The sequence below is a fragment of the Lichenostomus cassidix genome, chromosome 3, assembly GCF_008360975.1.
Source record: "Lichenostomus cassidix isolate B80296 chromosome 3, HeHo_3.0, whole genome shotgun sequence".
NCBI classification, from domain to species: Eukaryota; Metazoa; Chordata; class Aves; order Passeriformes; family Meliphagidae; genus Lichenostomus; species Lichenostomus cassidix.
The window spans coordinates 28,349,212-28,370,434 of NC_139483.1; the positions used below are offsets into that span (position 1 = coordinate 28,349,212).

A 21,223-nucleotide genomic window follows, 5' to 3' on the forward strand; every position below is an offset into this window, starting at 1 on the left:
ATGGTGGCTTCTTCCTTAAAACAGGAAATCATTTTAAGCATATTACTGTGTTTGAAAGTGTGCAGTTTTGTCTTCCATCACATAAAAGCATTAATGTCTCCCTCACTTTCCCCCTCCTTTCTGCCAGGGAGGACAACTTTTCCCTTCTTTCTCTCCCTGTAATGCACACTCTAAAACTGGGAAGCAGGAGGTTTGTACTGTTCAGTCTTCAAGTGAAGTGGTAAGAAAACCTGATCCTGAAAAAGATGCAAAAAAGAGTTACTGAGTAAGAAACCAGAGAGGAGGGCTCCCACAAGAGGAGCTCAAATAATTTAAATAAACCAGGGAGTGCTTTCCCTCTAAAATGTGAACACCTTTCCAAAATAATAGGAAGGAGAAAATCGGATATCCAACCAGGCCAGAAAGCAGCATAGTTTTCAAGAAAATACCCTGCTTTTTGTGTGGGCTTTTTTTCTTTTCCTGTGAGTTTGGCAGTTTTAAAATATCGTTAGGTTTAGTCTGTTCAGGGGTGAATTTTCTAACTGGGAAGAAGCAGAAACGAAGTCTGGATGTTTACTTGGGCTCTTTGAATTAACCGGGCTTGTATTCGGAGAAACACAGTAAGTGGAACAGAGCCAGCATTTCTATCAAAGCAAGGGATTCCCAGCTTGGGATTTTTTGGTTTTTTTTGAAGTGCAACTATGCAGAACTCGGCAGCAACTCACACACCCGTAGGCTGGAGCATTTTCCCGGGTTGTTTGAAAACCAGATGACTTGTTCTGCATGCTGGAGAAAGAGGAGGTGAACCAGCATGTGTGTGAGCAGCGAGTGTGGCTGCAGAGTGGTTGCCAATGTCACTTGTGGTGCTGCGGGGAAGGAAGGCCAGGTCTCGGGAGGGCTGGCCCTGCACCCCATATGCCTCTGCTGTTGCAGCCCCTGAAACCGAAAGGGATTGCTTTCTTCCGGCAGAAAAGCGATTCCGTGGTATCTACTACTGCAGTTTTATCAGGGGTAAACAATGCTTTCTGGGCTTTGAAACAGCCACTTTGTGTCTCCTTTATCTTCTCTAGCTCCTCACTGTTCTGGATGGTCTTAGAGATCTTATCTTACCACAAAGCTGTTTGGATCAAGTGTAGTGGATTGTTTAAAGGTTAGTAAAAAGACTGTGCTGCCAAGAATGACTGCTCCTGCTTGTAAGTTTAGCAGCAGCATAGTGTTAGCACAGCTGGAAACAAAATTGCTGTGGCTGCTGGTGAATGAAGTTGGGTCTCTCCCCAGATAACCTTTGCTGTCTGGCTGATTTGATCACTGAGGGTCCTCTATGGCTTCCATCCACAAATCTTTCTTACAAATGTTTTCAGAATAACATACTTTGAGGAAGCATAGCTGGGTGTTTCAGCATTTTAGCTGAGCATTTCTCGATTTCTTGCAAGGGGTGTGTGGAAATCCTGTGCAGGATTAGCTTCTATGGTTACTAGTGATGACCAGAGACAGGGAGCTGATGGCTGTGGCTGTGTGTGTTCCTGCCCAGTCCCTTGGCATAGACCCATATGTGCTGGTTTTACTATATCTGGAGATTTCACAGGTCTGTTTTTCACTAAATGTGAGTCATGACTTTTGCTTAGGTAAGCAGTTTAGATACCCGCTAATGTGTCATTTTGTCTGGTTCCTCATTCTAGATCTTAAATTTATGTCAAAACTTTATTTAATCCTTTGTCTGCTGCAGCCTATCAAGACTAGTCAGCACAATTTCAAATGAGGCACAATTCTGCAGCTGATTTCCCCCCCTCCCCTTTAACTTTGTGAACACCATGGAATGGTTTTGTATGTGCCTTTTCACTAGAAATTAAATTAACATTTTATAGGAGGTCAATTTGATAACTCATGAATAAGGCCAGCTATCTAGCATCACAAAATAAACCAGAGAAAACAAAATAATTAAGGGAACCACCTTCACTGGCTCCTTGTTAGTTAACCACATACAGACATTTAACAGTCAGCCATGGAAACTAGAAGAAAGCTGAAGGATTCCTGGACATACAGAGAATCTAACTCTGTTATAGTAGTTGAAAATACCTAGCAGAGTTTGAATTATGTTGTTTGTGGATATTTATATATAGTGCCTGAACCAAGTATCCACCAGCTAATAAAAGTATGTTGGTAAACTCACTTTTCTGCAGTATTGTGATAAGAGTTTATTCAGTTACTGTAAGTTTCACTTGAGGTATCAAAATATTTTCCAAAAATAGTGGAGTGGTTTCAGCTGTGCTTTACAGGTGTGAAAAAATAGAGATATAACATAGTAATTTGAAAGTCACAGGCTAAAGGCAGTGGGACTCCCTGCATTTAGACCGTGCTATAATCAACAGTTCTGGCATTGATGGTACTGATAATTTTAAGTTACTTGGTGTAGACTTGAACTGTATTTGTTTGCAGCTACTATTTGGGATATTTGTTTTTGTACCTAACATGGTCATAGAAGCATAGAATGGTTTGGGTTGGAAGGGACACCAAAGATCATCTAGTTCCAATCCCCTGCCACGGGCAGGGGCACCTTCCACTAGACCAGCTTGCTCAAAGCTCATCCAACACTTCCAGGGATGGGGCATCCATAACTTCTCTGGAAAACCTGCTTCAGTGCCTCACCACTCTCACAGTAAAGAATTTCTTCCTAATATCTAAACCTACTCTTTTTCAGTCTAAAACCATTTCCCTTTGTCCTATCACTGCAGGCCCTTGTAAGAAGTCCCTCTCCAGCTTTCCTGTAGTCAGTCCCATTTAGGTCGTGAAAGTCTCCCTACAACCATCTCCTCCTCAGGCTGAACAAACCCAGCTCTCTCAGCCTGTTTCCTTAGGAGAGGTGCTCCAGCCATCTGAGCATCTCTGTGGCCTCATCTGATCTTGCTCCAGCAGGTCCATATCCTTCCTGTGCCCTCATTCTAGAGGGCAAATACTCTTACTTCCTAAAAATTGTGTTGCTATGGAATATATGACATTGTGCTTTTAAAAAAACCCCAAAATTGTAAGTACAAGTCACTTGTAATATTCACGTCATGACAGTTGATAAGGACATTTTTAAAATTATGATTTTTTTATGGAGTTTGAACAGCTGTTCAGAATCATGTTTCTCTTTCAGTTCCACCATGCCCTGCATTATTTGTTATCTTTTAACTGAGACAAGCTTTTTGGAAGTATTCTGTTATATGGGTTTAGGCAGGATGACCTTGTTGGGAATATTTTTGAAACAGACATCATGAAACATAATTGTACATAGCACTTATTTGGTTTTGCTGTTAACAAGATGTTATGTCTTGCACATGGAATGTGGTAGGAACACAAGCAGAGTTGCAGTGTTTCATCAGCTTCAGGTCCTCTTGTGCTGAAGGGGCAGGAAGGGGTCCTTCCCTATGATTTCATTTACCCTGTAAATGGGCTGTAGTGAGAGTGGTCCTGGATCACTCCAGGATCACTTTTCAGGTCCTGGATCACTCTTCAGTCTGGGAACTGAAGAGACAGGCTGTTTAACAAAAACAAATTCTATTCTGCACAAAAAACCTGAAGCACCTGTGGCAAAGACAGGTATCTTAAAATGCACAGGGAAAATTGTAGAAATGGAATTAAGTAGGGTGTGAAACATAATCAATAAATGGCCAGTTTTGACAGTGGTTTTGCTTGGACAGCTGTCTGTGTGGGGAAGAATGGAATAATAATTATCAGTTGAGTTCAAAGTTGATATTTATACAGCAAGTCGACAGGGTTACTATTCAAATATTTAACACTTGCTTGTTTTTGTTACAGGAGTTACAGAGCTCAGGAAGAGGACGCTTTGTACTGGAACATGCTGTTCCCTTCTCTGCTTTTTTGACGGACAGCTTTGGGCGGCAGCACAATTACTTGCGGATTTCTTTGACTGAGAAGTGCAACCTCAGGTGTAAGTGTCTGCTGGTTCCTTTCACAAAGCTCTTCTGCACATATTGTGCAATGCTAAGGTTTGGGTTAGAGTATTATTGCTGTGTTGGCCCTGTGCTGTTTCTTGTCTTCACAAAGTAATGGTGAAGGACAGATAGAGACTAACTGGGGCTGAGCTGTTGATGGGACAGGGAACCAGGAGCAAACCTAGGGATCTACCAGAGACAGGTAGAAATGACAGGTCTTTTGTCAGACTTGGTGTGGTTTGGATAATGATGCTTGTGTGCCCAAAGTCTCCATAAGCAGGAGAGCTCATACCTAGGCAATCCAACAATTACACCTGCGAAGTCTGTGGTGATGTCCCAGTGCTTGCTGGTTGAACTTGGTGTGACTGTTTGAATGCAAATTAGATAGAAATGAGATCATCTTTTCCTTCAGAGTGGATCCATTGTAATTTTGAGGTGCATCAAATTAGTCTTGGGTTTTCCTTTGAAGGAAACGGGGAAATTGTTAGGAGATTGTTTGTAAAATTTTTGGACAGTTGGTGTCATTTCACATCCATTAAAGACAGCTGCCGTTAGTGCATTTTGCCCATCAATATTAGATTAATTGTTGCTGGTTGTTTTTTGTCCCATATATTTCTGTAATCATTGTTTCAGGTCAGTACTGTATGCCTGAGGAAGGTGTTCAGCTGACTCCAAAATCAGAGCTACTAACTGCCCAGGAGATAATCACCCTAGCCAGACTGTTTGTGAAAGAAGGTGTGGAGAAGATCCGACTGACAGGTGGAGAGCCACTTATCCGTCCCGATGTGGTGGATATTGTGGGTGAGTTCCAAACCAGTGCAGTGTGTTCCAGAATGACTTGCTGCATGTCTGTCCAAGAATTGCACTTGCAGTTATCTACTAACACAGTCTTGCAACCTGAAGAATAATTACCCATTTAGTTGTGCTGCTTTTTCCAAACATTGTGAAATGCAAGATATCTTTTAGAAAACTTCCAGTTCTGCTCTCCTGCTTGGATGGGACTTTGTCTCTTTATATTATACTAGCTTAACTTAGCATTGTTTTCATATTCAACATCTACTAGAGCAGCTTGCTGAGGGTGAAATGCAGCCTGAGGGTGAAAAATCAAGAATTCTATGACCAGGTCCTCACTGGGGAGGAACAATTGATATGTGCTTACAAACAAAACAAGCTTTCCCTTTGATTTTTTAGGAGCAGGTTTTTTTTGTGGTTTTGTTTTTTTACCTTGATAACAGATGTCAGTTGTTTGTGTTTATTAAGGAATGGTGGAAATAGCTGTTTTTACATTTACTGATGAAGACTATTACTTCAATGGAAAGTAAATTACTGGATAAATTGTTGAAGTCTGTCTGCTTTGATTGGTATTGTGCTAAATGACTCTACCTGGATCTTTTTTCTTAAGTCAGGTGCTTTTTTACTCTGTCCAAAGTCTCATATGTTAAAAAAATTGCAGTAGATTTGTGTAGTGGCAATGTATTAGATTAAGACTGTGTAGGCAGGGGCACTTTGGTGTATTGTAGACAACGGAACTTGTCTGTTTCTGAACATACAGTCCTCTAAGTACTGGAGGTAAGAAAGGGTTTATGTGAAAGATTAAGGTCTTGAAAGAAGAGAAAGTGCCTACCAATACGGTGAGCTTTTGTGCAGAAAACACTTGGTCTCTGCCTCTGCTCTGTTTTGTTTAGGGTTTGGAACACCTTTTCCAGAAAAGATGACCTTCCAAAGGAAGCATCAGTGCAATGTAGTTTGTAAAACTGTTTATAGCTGGAGAAGTGTGACTGGAGTGAGCTGGCTTGTGAGGAGTCCTGAAATTGCACCAACTTTTTAGAACTATCATTGATATTTAGAAATGTAATTGTCTGGGACATTTTGGCCATATATGATGGATTTGAGGGTTATTTTAGTATTAAGGGAGCTATATGCCTTTCGAGAGACATGTTTCTTTCAAGGTAGTAGATTCTTTCCAAGGACAATAGGTATAATTATTGCCTCTTATAAAAGGGAACCAGATTTATAAAATGGGTTGCAATTTAAAATACAATAAAGCTTTGCACTTCAGCATATAGTGTTGGCATTAAAAGGACTTGAAATCAACAATGTCATCAGTTCAGTGCAGAACTTCCTTTCCTAGTGTATTGTAGGCATTTTATTTATCAGTGGTAGCTGATGACTTATATGCAACACAGCTGTTCTGTTGTTGACAGTCTTAAGTGGAGTAGTCAGGCCACTGCAAAATAATTGTTGTGTTGCTGCAATCCAGAAGTATTGGTACTGGAAGAACAGAGATCTTTTTGTTTTGCTTTACTCTGATGATAGAATTCTCAAAGGTTTATGTTTGTGCTTGAAAGAGAGAAATGGATCTTTTTGAACTACTGGGTTTTCATTAGTCTGCTTGTGTTTCTGTTTACAGCTGAACTTTGACAGATTCATTGGGGTCATTTTAATGGCTGACAATAGTGCTCTTTGGGTAAAAGTAAGGGATGCTAAGACGTTTGTCCTGTTGCATTAGTTCATTCTGTCATGGATTTGTATTAGTCTGGCTGGGGTTTTTTAAGGCCTGTTGAAAATGGTTGAATTAGGTCTACAAACACTTCTCGTCTTCTCAGACTTTGGTGTTACTCTATAGTGCCCCAGTCTGGGATCAAGATAAGGATCTCAAAACTAAATAGATCTCAATGTAATAACTATGGGAAAACTCACTGAAGGAAGATCAAGCTCAAAGATGTCTTCTGCAGAATTTGAGTAAAGCATCTTTATTGAACCTGTCTTAGCACAGTGTACTGGTTTGGACTGGGATAAAGTCTGGCTTTCTAGATGATTTTAGAAAAGCTGGCTACAATATCTCAGGTGCTAAATGGGATTGAGGTTTAAGTTAGGTTTATTTTCAGCAAGCCTTTCTCCACACTATAAATGTCTGTGAAATACCAGTAAAGCTCAAAAATGTTACGGCTGGATTTCTATTACCAATTTTTTTTAATACTCAAATCCAAGTTTTTTAGTTGTTTGAATGAACAAATGTAATTTGAAGGTACTGTAGGAGACCATGATATTCAAAGACCTTCTACAGCTCTTTAGATTATTTCAAATCTTTTAAAGGATGCACATACATAAACTATGAGTCAGCATCTAACACTTGCTGAAAGCTAAGTTATGTGCTGGGGACTGCTGAAAACATACGTATGAGACTTTCCTGAAGCAGCTGATAGTGGAAGGTAGAATCCGTCTCCTCTGAGATACTCAAAGTTTAAATAAGCACTGGATATGAACTCTGTGATAGCTGTTTATTGTTAATAGTCTGAGGAGTACACATCTGCACTGACAGAATCATTTTCCATGGGGTGGACGATGGACTATTGGATGACTTTTTATAGCAACATACCTATTTCAAAAGTGAAGTGGTGTAGGGTAGACTTGATAGTTCATGTGTTAGGAGATACATATACCTTTTCTGGACTCAATCAGGAGAAGTGCAGTTAAGGAAATGATTGGAGGAGAATATGTAAGAAAATTGTCTGTCTAAGAAGATGCTCCTGATCCTAAAGGAAAAAGGAAATGTAAAATAATTTACTTGCTGGCTTGAACTTGACATACAAGTTCTAACTTCAGTCTATGTACTTACAGCATCTGTTCTGCTTCCTTTTCTACTTGGTAGTTTTTGTCAGTTGCCTTTGCTTGTGCTGATTGGTGCTAAAGCAGTGACCAAAGATCAGCAAACAGATTTAATACATGTACAGTGATAGTTAAAAAGGTATGAAGTCTCTTTAATCCCTTTTGAATTTAAAGGTCAACACATTAAGAAACCAAGACGCCGTGAAGGTTACACCTGGTAGATTGTTCTGACTGGTCCTTTTTAACTTGTTGGTGTTAAGCCTCCATATGTAATTTCTCCCAGTTGTCTACTGTCCAGTTTCTTACTACGGGTGATTCCATGTATTCCATTACTGTATTTCCAGTGCCTCATCCTGTATCTTACCCTGTCTGATAAGGAAAAAGATGCATGGACATCAGCTGCTGCCTGCACTGACCTAATCACCTGATGCTACTTTTTAAATTTTTTTCCATTTTAGGTTGCAGAATGACATTAGTTTGATTCAATACCTTTATGCATTTTACATTTCTAGCAATGAAGCCTGTATGGCACCTAGACTTTTCTGTTTTTCTGAGGCTGAGCATCTTGTGCATTCTGAGGCTATACATAAAAGTAGTGATGTTCCTAAACTCTGGCTGCAGTGTGTATCCTTTTATTCTCACAAAGATTGGGCTGCTAGTGATAGCTAGTGCTAAATATTCTTTAGCAAAATTGAGCCAGTAGCACTTATCCTTTAGGAAGAGGTTATTCTTGGTCATTTGGGAGCATTTTGAGAGGTGAAGGCTGGGAAAAAACATCTCTCTTAGTAAAGATTGCTCTTTCCCTGCAACCTCGTATCTTTATAGAGCTCTTAATCGTGTTCCAAAATGCTGCTGCTGTAAACTTCAGCATCTTTGCTGTGACCTAGCTTGACCCATTCCAGAGTTCTGGACTCAGCTTAGTCAGTTAGAATATTTTGAAAAGAGCTGGGAAATGAGATAAAGCAGAAATAAAGCCTCTATCAACATGAATGAATAGAGGTAAAATAGTGAGGTAAGAAGGGACTGTGAAATATTTGTGCTGTAATTACAGCTGCCTCAAGAGTAAGGGTTCTTCAAATATTTTTTAAATAATTAGGGTGGAGGTAGGGTGGAGGCTGTGAGGGAGGGAGGAAAAAGTAAAGTAAATTACTTTTCTGTGGCTTTGCTTCTGCAAGTTGTTTATAAGGATTTTTTTCTTATTTGTTCTTGTACTGATAAGTGGAGGTTTGAAAACCTGTTGTCTGGAGGTCTGGTATGGTGAGGATTTCTGAGGGGGCAGCTCTTTTCTAAATCTTGATTTCATGATATTAACTGTTTCTTACGCTGTTTTCTTTTGTTAGCCATTTTTTAGTGTCTTGCGTAAGTGCTCTCCCGTTGGCTGGGTTACCACTGGTAATGGAAATATTTCAGTTGTCAAGTGCAAGTGTTTTGTCTCTTTGGATGTTGTTGCCTTGGATTCTCTGTAATAGTCTAGTATGTTGACCTTTTTCTGTTTAGTTAGGACTGCATGTGGTATTTCTTTCAGAAGTTTAAAGTCACTACTGCTGGCAGCTGCCTCTGGGTCAGAACTGGTTTTTGGTAAAGCGTTGTAGGATAAATGTTGCTAAATAAGTTGTTGGTATCAGGTCAGGTGTCAGTCGTGAAAATGATGGCTTGCTGCTTATTATTTTTGCAGAATATAAAATTCAGTTTGCAAAGGTAGATGAGGAAAAGAAAGTACACAAAATCAGGGGCCTCCTTTCAGCAATAGTTATTTACTCTAAGAAATGAAGAACAAGATTAGCATACATTTTAAGAAAACAAAACTTTATTACCAGTTTTGCTTGCAATAAACTACTGTCACATGCCTTTTGAAATGGATTTGTGCTAAAATTGGTCTCTTAAACCAGTACAGCTGGAAGAATGCCGAAGCACTGAAGTGTCCACATTGTGCTCACACCTTCAGTGATACTTTTTCCTTTGTGTCACAGATCTTTTGGGACTTCTGTGTAACTTGCAGTTTAACTACTTCTTTAACGTGTTCTTTTTACTTTTTATTTCCTAGGTCAACTGTACAAGCTAGAAGGGCTGAAAACTATTGCTGTCACAACCAATGGGATCAACTTAACCAGACTGCTGCCCCGACTGAAGGAGGCAGGACTGAATGCCATTAACATTAGCCTGGATACTTTGGTGCCAGCTAAATTTGAGTTCATTGTCCGAAGGAAAGGTACGAACTCGTCTTCTAAGGCAACTGTGTTAATACTTGCAGGAATGTTGTGAAATGTTTGCTCTGTCTTTCGCACTCAGTTACTTTGGGAGGGAAGTGAATAGGAAAAGTAGTCTATACTAGCTTATTCAATAGTGGCTCTTTTTTCTTCTTTCCACAATGCTTAGGCAGGTAGAGCCCCTTTTGTTGGAGCTGGTGGGAGATGCTCAACTCACCTCAGTCATATGGGTAGTCATATAGTCTATGAATGGTTAAGTCATAGATATCAAGAGAACTCTCCAAATCTTGTGTTGGTCTTGTGTGCTGCTCTTCTTTAGTACTGCTCAAAAAACCCAGATGTTCCTGCTACAGTATCTGGGGACAAAGATGCTGCAAGAACTGAACCTCTTGTCGTGAATAGTGACAGTTTCTGGAAGTTTGGGGTGTGCTAGCAGTGGTCTCACTTGTGGTCAGTGATGTTCCATATCCACTGCTTTTTAATAGGAATAAACATAAACCATGCCTGAGGTAATTTGAGGAGGGCTGTTGGCTTTGTAACTTCTTTCCTGCTGAGCAAGTAATTCCAAATAAAATTTCAAAAATGCTTGGATATGCCCAGCATCACAGATTCTTGTTAAATCAATCCTAAAGCTGATCATGGAGCTCAGCTTCATGACTGGGCTTCCTTCCAAACTAAAACTGATTTGATGTTGTAACATTCTCTTTCTGTTCAGCAATGTAACTTCAGCAGTTTGCAAACTTCTGACAAAACCTCTAAGTAGCCACCAGATGGTGCAACAGCCTCAGATACAGGTAGGAAAAGGATTGTAGAAATCTGGCATGCGGTGAGAAGTAATGTCAGCATTTGACTCACTGCTATCAAACCAAAGTTCTGCTGGCAGGTGTGGAAAGGTGTCCTTGTCAACAGTCTCTATGGGAGCACTACTTCAGGTTTCTGTGTCATGCTCCAGAAATCAGTTCCTGTCATAAATCAGACTGGAGCCTTATCCTTCCAGTGTAGGCTGTTGCATTAATCTGGTTGTGTCATGGCACAGCTGGCTCACAGAGTGGTATCTGGGAGTATCTAATCACAAACTGCTGTTGACTGTGCTCTTTCCTTCTGCTCTCTGTGTTTGAATATTACCTGGCTTGTGACATTCATTAGGAACAAGCCCTTCTCCTGCTACTGAAGGGGCAAACCTGAGCCTCCAGCTTCCTGAATTCATATCTGATTAGAAGCTGTTAGAAATGTGCTGCTTATGTAGTAAACTAAAAGTTACTAGGGGATGAGTGTAGTTTTTATTTTTATGAATGTTCTCTTCCCCTTTAAAGAAAAAAGGGTCTTTAACAACAAAGAGAAATTGCTCAACTGAACAGCATAGACAATAAGCAAGGGAGTCTATTACTCAATATTTTAAAGAGGAGAACAAGAAAAAAATCTCCAAATCATAGATTTTTTTTTTTTTTCTAAGCAGAAATCAGGTAAAAATAGTAATATTGAGTTCTGGTTTTTTTTTTCTTCTTCTTTCTTTTGTTAAGGTTAAAGGCTGAAATTATGTAAAAATACTTCTACTTTTTTTTTCTTTTTTTTTTTCTTTCCTTTTTTTTTTTTTTTTTTTTTTTTTTTTTTTTTTTTTGAGGGTTTTTATTTAATAGGAGGTTTCCAAGTATGGAATGAGCAGAGAATAGAGTGCCTGCCCTACTGAACTACCCTGTCTCCTGTGGCAGTTCCAGAGGCAACAAGATATAGCTCTGTTAAGGTGAGAGGGATTCCTGGTCTTGGACTCCTACACGCTGGTAACTTCTCTGGAAAGTAAAGATGGCATCTGATTATGGAGCTTACCAGGACTTGGAATCAATTTTTCTGTTTTGCCAGAAAGTCAAGGGTTTTAAGGAGATGCAGCGAATATGTATCTTTGGTGCAGGTGCCCTGCATCACATCTGCTCCTACTTGCAAATGGTTGGGATGGACAAAATGACTGTGAGGTCATCAGAGATTTCACTGATGTGTGAAAGCACTTCAGAGTACCATAATATTTCTACTTTTCCCAATCTCCCGCATTCTAAGGGATGAACAAATGAAAAATGCTTTCATGCAGGTAGTCAGTCTAACCTGTTTCATGGCCTGTGCCTTCTTTCCATTTTTGTTTCATACAAGGAAAATGAGGTCATGATGTACTGTAATTATATCATTAAATATAGGCCTGAAGCATTGCTTCCTGTAAGGGTTAAATGCTGGGAAATTTTGTTCCACACAGGATTTTTCTGGGTGGTTCTGAGGTCTCTGTACTATAAAGCTGGTTAAAGTTCTGATTTCAGAAGAAATCAAATATGATGAAAATACTGAAATTTTTCATTGGGTGAAAGAGGAGTAGTTGCTTCCTAGCCTTTTTAGTTACATTGAGTTTCTCCTTTCTGTAATCCAGGGTCACACATAAGGTTTTCTGAGCAGTTGCAGAGATTTTTGATCCCATTCGTGGCTCCGGGTTGTGCTTACAGCAGTGTATCATCTCTGTTCCCACATTCCACCTGCAATCTTGCTTAATTGGAATGAGATCTACCACAGGTGCTGCAGACTTCCTGGGCACATGCCCAAGAAGATGGTGATTGAGAAGGGTGACAAGCCACAACTTCAAACAGTTGCTTGCAAGAATTATTTCACTGTCTTCTCTTTGCTTTTTATCACTCTTTTTGCCGCCAGAATTAGCATTAGAACTGGCTTATTAAATAAGTGTATCTTTTGCTTTCCTCTGTCCATGCTTTATGGTGTCTTTACTTGCCAGAGAGCAGTGAAGTGAATTTTTTGTCTCTTTCCTTTTTTTCTGATTTTGAATCTGGCTAATATTAAGTATGCACAGAATACTATTGAGTTACTGCTTTTTTCTGCTAAAGCACCTGCAGAGTAATGAATGTATGATCTCTTCACTAGAGAATCTGAGTTTCCAGTAGATCGTAGATAGGCAAAGGAGGGTGATAGACCTATGCAGAAAAATGTGACTAGGAGCAGCATAGGGACTGTCAGCACAAACTTCTGAAACATACTGCTTTTAGTAGCATGTGTAAAGTATTTGGTGTTGAAGACTACAGCTTTGGAGGAAGGAGCTCAGCGTCACACAGTGTTCGGTCTCTCATACCTGAGTTTCATATGCAGAACAGAAATGTAACTTAGTCTAGAACCTGCCAGGGCAGAAGAGGCATTCACAAACACGAGGTGAGCAGCTGAGCACCCCCACTCAGCAGAAATGTGTGCCCAGAGCTCGGGAGTTTGCTGTCTCATTCTTGCTCACCTTTGTTCTCTGCCAGCTGCTTAGTGTGGCAGGGAGGGAATAATATGCCAAGTATGAAACTGATGTCTTGATGAAAGGTCTTAACTTTAAACAAAGTTGACAGAAGGGGTGGTTTGAATGAGATCATGAAGAGACTTTCCTAATTTACTTCGGAATTCTAAAACTGCATCGTTCCTTTATTTTTCTTCCAGCTTTAAAAGAGGTATGTGTAGTGGCAAAGATACTTGCCCTAAATTAAATATATATATTTGTGTTTGAGAGCAGCTGGCAGCTGTAGGCCACACTAAATGGTAGGATGAAACTGGGCACTTCATTCCTTAAAATCACTGTAGTTTTTGACATCTTTCATTTGTTTTTGAGGGTCAAAGGCCAACTGAATTGCTTTCCTCAGTGCTTGAATCTCTGCCACATTTTGTTCACTAATTTCCCATGTTTAGTCGTAAAAATTATGATACTGAGAAATGCTGCCTTTGATCTTCTGACTAATAGATAGTCGGTAGCTTTGGGAAGCCAGTTACATCTGTAGACAGCGTTGAACAGGGAGTCAAGGGGCTTTTGTTTGTTCCTAAACCCACTCCACCCCAAATGGACTTCAGAAAAATCCTTTTAAAATTCTCTTAGCAACATTGCTGCCTGATTGAGAATAGTGAAATTCTGCCACTGTAGCAAAGACACAAGCCATTACTATAAAGTAAACATTAATTTATTATTCTTTCTTCGTTGCATCTGGAGGCAGTTCATAAATTCTTTCCACTCCCTTTAACAAGAATGTAACACAAGGAAAGCTGACTTACAGGAAAGTGGAGAATCATACGCTAATAATACTTGGATATCCAAAGATGTAAAAAACCTTACCAGTATTGTTGGTTACTCAAATACCAGATAAATATTGATCTCAATTACTTGAGCACAGTAACACTGGTAGTCTTTGGGGATTATGAGGGAGAGCGTAATTAAAATCTCATTATTTGCAACTCTTCTTACTTGCAGCCCTATCTACTGAATCAGATTGGTTAATTTGTCATCTTTTTGTCTTGTACTCAATAACCTCCTTTTGCATTCTGCTTTTAAACAATAAAGATTTTTTTTCACTCTTTTTGTATTCTAGGCTTTCACAAGGTAATGGAAGGAATCCACAAGGCCACTGAACTTGGCTACCGTCCTGTTAAGGTAAAACCAGTGCTTTTTTACTCTGAAACTGTTGTGTTTTACCATACATACAGATCACCTTATAAGGAATTTATTGTATTGCATCTCACCTCCCACCCCACCCCATGAATAATTTTTAGTAAAACTGGAGAAAAAATTGAAGATCACATCGAGAAGTAACAAGGAGAATTCATATCATCTGCTTGTGCAGCTGAGGGTGCAGGTTCATACTGCCTCAGCCTGCGGATTGTGTCACTGCAGGATGGCCCTGCTCTGTATTTGGCTTTCCCTTCCCTCTCTACTGAATTGGCACTTCTCTGACCCAGCTGTGAACCTGGCCAGGGAGTTAACAGGCAGGAACTACCCTACAAAAAGATACTCATTTTATTCTGGTTTTTCTCCTTTAGCTCCTTACAGCAGACTATTTTGAGTGCCAGTTTGAGAGGGAAAGCAAGTTGGAGGTTGCAGGTAAACCAGCTTCACTGCAACGTGAAACTTCTCCCTAACTCAGCTGTTTGCAGTTCTGCAGCTGTAGTTCCCTTCAGTTTCACCAGTGCTCAGGAAGTTCTATTATGTGTAAGTGGCTTTGGCTATAGAGCTGTGAAAAACATCTGAAATTAAACTAGGTTTTAGGCTTTCCTGAAAGCTCTTAAGAACTGATACGTGATGTTTGGACATACAAGGCTGCCTTGCTAACAGAAGTGTTTTAGCAACTCCACAGCTCTCTATTGTTCTTCAGAGAAGACCTGAGACTCCAATGTAAGTATTATTTACGAGTAGTGTGTGGAAAACTCAGTGTTAACCTCTCTTTTGGAGGAAGGCAGAGCTAGTTATCCTGTAGCCTGTGGTTATGGAGTGTGCTGTGAACACTTCCTGGGCCAGGGAATTTGTGCCTATGATCTGCCATAGAGAATGCTTTGGAAGGTAACTTGCCAGCACTTTTACAGAAGCCACACAATGTAGAATTTGGGAGTGGAGTTGTCATTTTAAACAGTAAAAGCAGGCATGCCTTAGATGGGTAAGACAATGTCTGTGTTACCTAGATTTGTATTAGTTTTCCATGTAACAAGACAACAACTTTAGTCAGGTTGTATGTAAAAACTTAGACAAGCTAGGCAGAAATGGTCATCTGTACCACTGCAATCCGGCCAACTTCTCTCATAATTTTTTCTTAAAAAAAAAAGTTATTTCTATCTATGTTGCCTTCTGCAAGGACTACGAAAGTGTCCTTGTGTAAGTGGGAAGAAAGTCTTACTCTGCTCAGTAATTTCAGGTGTCTGCTTTACCTGCAGGTGAACTGTGTGGTGATGCGAGGCTTCAATGAGGATGAAGTGCTGGACTTTGTGGATTTCACAAAGGATCTGCCCCTTGACGTGCGGTTCATAGAATACATGCCTTTTGATGGTAAGTACTCCTGCTCTGAGATTCTTCCTGGACAGAAGTGAGCTGGTTGGTGGATATTCATCCCAAAGACTTGTCTCTGGAGTTTTTGGTAAGCTCTTTTAGGGAATTAGGAGTTGCCTGAAGTTTTATGTTGTATCTTTTGCAGTTTATCTTCTTCCCTAGATAAGCTGTAGAAGGGTTAGCTCAGGGTGAAACACCTATGGCTAAAGTGAGATTTATGGAGAATGTGAAGGTGGTTCTCTGCTAATTAAGAAAATAAAAGCCACAGTCTAAAGTTAGGCTGGTTTTTGTTAATTCTAGGTAATAAATGGAACTTCAAGAAGATGGTGAGCTACAAAGAAATGCTTGATACAATTAAACAGCGATGGCCTGAATTGGAGAAATTACCATGTGAAACTTCCAGCACAGCCAAGGTGGAGTTGGACAAAGAACACGTGAAACGTGCCCCCATTCCTTCCCTGCCCCAAATTCTCCTAAGTTCAGCATTGATACTTGACATCCAAAGTAAAAAATATTCAGTGTAGTAACTCTTGTGTTTTGGTCAAGTTGCCTGCATGACATCTAATGCTTTTTAAGTGCTAGTCATAGTCTTTACCTTTACAAATGCAACGTATTTTCTAGATGTGTTTTCAGTCAGATATAACGAATGCCAGGCCTGTATCCTATACTTACAGCTTTTGAAACTTTTGTCAATCCATGTCTCCACATTAACAATTGTGATGGAACAGCTGTTCAGTGAAGAAACTATTGCTTTAGAGTGTACAGTGTCACATAGCGGATTTCTTAGCTCATGGCTGCCTGAGTTGCATGCTGCCTACTGGCATCACCTGTTAGTTGATAACTACAAGAGCAAACATTTAACAAGTTTGGGAATTTCCAGAAACAGGGCAGAACAGACTGGAACACCTGATAAATCTGATTTTGGTTTGTTCTTTTTTTCTTTCTTTGTTATGACCTTTGGGTTGAAGAAAATCTGTTAAAATGTCTTTTGGTCTTTAGGCCAGTAGAGCTATAAAAATTAGGAGTCTGTTTTTGACTCTTCTTTTTTTTTTCTCTTCTGCATTTCTTTAGAGTTATAAGGTGCCACATTTCCAGGGACAAATCAGCTTCATCACCTCCATGTCAGAGCACTTCTGTGGATCCTGCAATCGGCTGAGGATAACAGCAGATGGGAACCTAAAGGTTGGTAGTGAAATGGGATTCTCCTCAAATTCATGCAGTGAAAATAGTGTTGAAATTCATCTCGTAAAAGTAACTGGGATGTAAAGACACATAATTATTACCAGCTAACTGCTGTTTATTTATCCTGTATGTATTCTTGTTCCATCTTGTCAGGGTGTTAGGGAGATGTTACGTCACCTTTTTTCAGTTTCTCTGTTTTGCTACCATAGTTAACTTCAGTTGTAAAACATGGTTGCATGGCCAGCAAATACAAACATTTATTCTAATCTTCGATTCAAAATCATCTTAAACATGTGACAAGCAGATGATTTCCCATTAAAAAAGTATCCAAGCAGCTGTGAGGGCTTGGCTTTTACATTCCACAAGGATCCTGTCTTGTTTCCCAAACAACTTGTAACTCTTCTCCTTCAAGAGCAGCGTGTACATTTGCTCAATGACTGTAGAACAAGGAGGGATAAACATTTCCTGCCACGTTGAAACTGGCAGTTTCTGGGGGAAAATTAAAGTTTTCAATTAAAAATTGGCACTTACACATTGTCACCTGATATTGACAACAGCTGTGCTGCTGCCTAATGTCAGATGACTGAGGCAGCCTGAAGGCCCAATGAGCTTAGGCTGCATAAACATCGCAGGCTGTCTGTGTGTACATGAGGAGAGATAAAATAATCTCCATAAATGTTCCCTTCAATAGGGTAGGCCTCTCCAAAGCTCTTCACTCTGAGGTTAGTACAAAATACTTGTAAAAGTAATTTATTTTATTGTTTCTCATTTTTCCTCTTCTGCTTCCCTGGGTTGGCTGCAGGTGTGCCTTTTTGGGAATTCAGAAGTGTCCTTGAGGGATCACCTACGGTCGGGTGCCTCAGAGGAAGAGTTGATTCAAATCATTGGAGCAGCAGTGGGCAGAAAAAAGAAACAACATGCTGGTATGTTCGTTGTGCTTGACAAACAACAGCAGTGATAGGGAAAACAGTGTCCTGGTACTTGTAACTTTCCATGAGAGTTAGAATCCAGACTGTCTGAAAGACTTTCAGACTGACTTTTGTTCTCAAATAGATAAGAATACCACTGCTCACAACAGCAACAGCAAAGTGTAAAGCTAAGTAGTTGTACTGGATCCCCTTTTTTTTTTTAGTTTGCTGTAAAAGAAGTACTCAGACTAAACTGAGCTGTCGATCCAAATACCGCATTAACATGTTTCTAGAAGTGACAAATCTCTTTTTCGGTATGCAGGAATTTGTAGGCACTCATCTAGTGCTCTGCGCAAGGTCATGACACAAGGTCCACGATGATGCAGTCACATCCTCAGGCTGTATTCGTCTTTTCTGAATTTATATTGATATAAACATTCACATCTGAACCTAACTGTATTTTTGTAATCTGGCTCCAGCTGGGAATGCTGACCTCTTGTACATGAACTGGCTTAATGATCATGGATTAGTCCCCTATACACTAAAAATATGCTCTAGGCCTTTTGTTTTCTTGTGGATTCTGACAGATTAGTAACAGTAGGTTTTTCCTTTTTCCTAATGTGTGAAACAAATTTAAGGTAGCTTTTAAATCTGAGCGTAGACTAACTTGCAAAATACATTGGTCTGACCCAGATAAAATAGTGCCTTGTAAACCTAAGGGGAGGGGTGGACATATCGGTTCCTTTATTTGTAGACCATTTATTTATGAATTTCTGGTTTGGGAAAGCAGGGGGTAGATGGGTAAGAGTCTACTTAAGGCATTTGGCCATCAGCAGCAAAATGACATCAGCACTTGACATTGTCTGTCTCCTCCCAGTTTCTGTTAATCTCAGTATTGTCCCTGGGGCTTTCTGTGATTGAACTTCATTGAACTGGAGCACTTATTAACAGCTTATTTGTAGTGCTAGTGTAGTCAAATACCATTCTTAGAGACAAGATAGTCTCAAACAGTTTGAATTCTGTAGAAGGTAGACTGTAATTCACATTATGGCAAGCTTTTTGGGAAAGGGTTCTGCAGAGTGATAGATCCATAGCAGCTGGATGCCTGAAGACTCAGGCAGCTATAGTTTTAAATAATACCATGCTAGATTGCCCCTCCTCCAGTTCCCTTGGTCTTTTTTCAGCTTTGTTTTCCCTAGCATGCAGGTTGCACTGTGAAGAGCAGAAAACTAAATATGTAAACCAGATGCATGACTTAAAGCCTAAAAAGCCAGGATTTTTATATGTTCCTTATTTTATTTCTAGGCATGTTTAACATTTCCCAGATGAAAAACCGGCCAATGATCCTGATTGGTGGGTGACAAATCAGTACGTAAAAAACATACAATGATTTTGTTCTGTTTCTGTCTTTGGGGGAGCAGAGTAGATTGGGCTTTTAAGATTAGCTTGTGGTTCTGCCTTAGGTTTAGGCAAAGAAATGGGCTTCTTAATTAACCAGTTATAATTAACATTCTGAAGTGGAAGAGGAAGAAAGGTTTAATGTCCCTACCAAGTCTTACCCAGTTTTCCAATTGACAGCACTGGTTTTGTTTCCTCTAATTATGGCAGTTCATTACATTTTCCAAAGGGATAATCAACTTTCCCACCTTATTTCCCATCATCTTCCTCTGTACTTAAGAAGAACAGTATAGTTACTTGTAAGACAGTTTGGGGTGAGTTTTGACCATATTGCCATATAAATATAAAGGATGCAGAATGGACTTTTATCCATGGAATAAGAAATTCAACCTTGTTTATAATATATATAGAGCCAGCAACCTGACAGAAATGCAAGTGTTCCTACCTCACTACTCTTTCAGAATCTGAGACATGGGACTTCATTCTTTTGAAATTGCCTCTTATTGTTGCCAAGTCTCAGAACATAATCATGAGAGACCTAGGAACCAAGAGTCCTTCCTTTCCTTCTAGCATCTATTGAAGATGTTTGCTAACTCTCCTTTCTGCCTGAAGCTGTGTTCATGAGTGATACAGCACTGCTGGGAACATCTCCTTCAGTGTGATTTTACCTCCTCTGTGCCTATGTTTCCTTGTTCTGTAAGACAGCTATCTATCCAAAGACCTTAAAAAATGGTTACAAGAGTTACCTTTGTGAGATTAATTGCAGGATGTTTTATTGTTCCTTATCAACAAGGGGTGGGGGGGAAAAAGAAACCCCAAAGGTGGAAAACTTGAACATTTTGTTTCTAATCCAAACTCTCATCCTCTCGTTGTTTGGAGCATGTTAGCTGCTGGGCAGCTTAAAACACAGGTTTTAAAACAGGTACCCATGGGGAAGGAAACATGAATTAATTTGCAGGTCTTTACAAAAGGTGATAAAATAATAACTATTCTATTTTTAAACCAAGCCCCTAGGGCTTGTACTTTTGTTGCCTTTATTAGGAAATAGGATCCACAGAAGTCTTTAACATAGGTCTTCACTGTGGATGTTTTTCACTTGGTGCCCACTTTAAAGGGCCATCAGTTTCCATGTTGACTGGTGCAAGATTGTCTCTTCAAATTTGCTGTCTTGTATTTGGCCACTGCTGCATTGTGTTCCAGGAAAAGGGTAAGGAGGACCCTTTATTTAAAGTGTGTATTGAGTTGCTGCATGAGGAAAAAATTTTGTTGGATTTGTTTTTTCTTAAGATGAAAAATACTATATAAAACTCTTGACAGCTCCCTGGGACCTACATAATTTTTTAAGTTGCCTTTGAAAGAATTCCCACACTCCAAAGTTAGTGTTCATAGCAATGTTTGGATGTCGACAGATCAGATGAATCAAATTCCATTTTGAAAAGTGCTTTAACATTGTCTGACATGCAGTGAAAGAGGCAGCTTGTCCAGGTCCTCCTCCTTCAGCTGCTCCATCTCCCTTTGAGACTGACTCCTGGCAGTCACTGCATCAATGGAGAGCCTGGAGATGAGTGGAGAGTATCCCACTGTGACACATGGGGAATCATTAGGAGATTTCCTAATTGTGTTTTGAATTACTTACAAACTTCAAATAATGCTGGCGTGCAAGCAGTCAGTGGGGAGTGTGTGTATGGAATTAATTTAATGAAATTTAATGAATGCTGTGGAAATGGCTAATTGGTTTTGCTAGAGCCAGTAAGCCAAACCTGGCGTCTTCCCTGCACTGCTGTTGTCCAATCCTTTGCTATATGGTTTGTATCTTATTTCGCTTAATCAAAATATTCCTTTTGGCAGGTTCTTCTTCTCCTGGGTTCACTTCAGTTATGGGAATTTCCTCATGAATTTAAGTATCTCCTGCCTTCTTTTCTCCCCCTGAGATTGTGCTAATTGGAAGCTGACACAATTAAACTTGAGGTGCACTAATAGGATATAAGGAGATGGAATTTGTCAGATGGTTTCAATATATGGTGCAGTAGAAAGCCATTATCCTTTTTTTTTTTGTAGGTATATGAACCATTTGGGGTCAAATAGAGATGACTAGGTACAACTTCAAGAAGTGTAGGTTGTTCAGAAAAGCAAAGATGCTTTGCACTCACTACTTGATTTTCTTGCTGTCTGTTTACTTCCCAC

At 39.8% G+C, this 21,223-nt stretch overlaps 1 protein-coding gene and 1 long non-coding RNA gene across 5 annotated transcripts in view; one reads left to right on the forward strand and one right to left on the reverse strand.

The window, feature by feature from the left end:
* The window catches only part of LOC146439341 (uncharacterized), a 560,563-nt gene extending 548,871 nt beyond the window's left edge, over positions 1–11,692 (reverse strand). The window contains exon 1 of the long non-coding RNA XR_014850758.1: positions 11,285–11,692. This is a non-coding gene — a long non-coding RNA (uncharacterized LOC146439341). The remainder of the gene's footprint in view (positions 1–11,284) is intronic.
* The window catches only part of MOCS1 (molybdenum cofactor synthesis 1), a 31,154-nt gene that overhangs the window by 4,129 nt on the left and 5,802 nt on the right, over positions 1–21,223 (forward strand). For 2 of the 4 annotated variants that reach the window (XM_085055060.1, XM_085055062.1), the window contains exons 2-10: positions 3,778–3,910; positions 4,548–4,715; positions 9,568–9,732; positions 14,107–14,168; positions 15,440–15,551; positions 15,852–15,964; positions 16,623–16,733; positions 17,536–17,656; positions 18,947–18,994. In XM_085055060.1, coding sequence (XP_084911186.1) covers positions 3,778–3,910; positions 4,548–4,715; positions 9,568–9,732; positions 14,107–14,168; positions 15,440–15,551; positions 15,852–15,964; positions 16,623–16,733; positions 17,536–17,656; positions 18,947–18,994 — 1,033 coding nt within the window. Of the gene's footprint in view, positions 1–3,777; positions 3,911–4,547; positions 4,716–9,567; positions 9,733–14,106; positions 14,169–15,439; positions 15,552–15,851; positions 15,965–16,622; positions 16,734–17,535; positions 17,657–18,946; positions 19,010–21,223 lie in introns of all 4 variants that reach the window. The other 2 variants (XM_085055063.1, XM_085055061.1) reach the window with 2 other exon arrangements.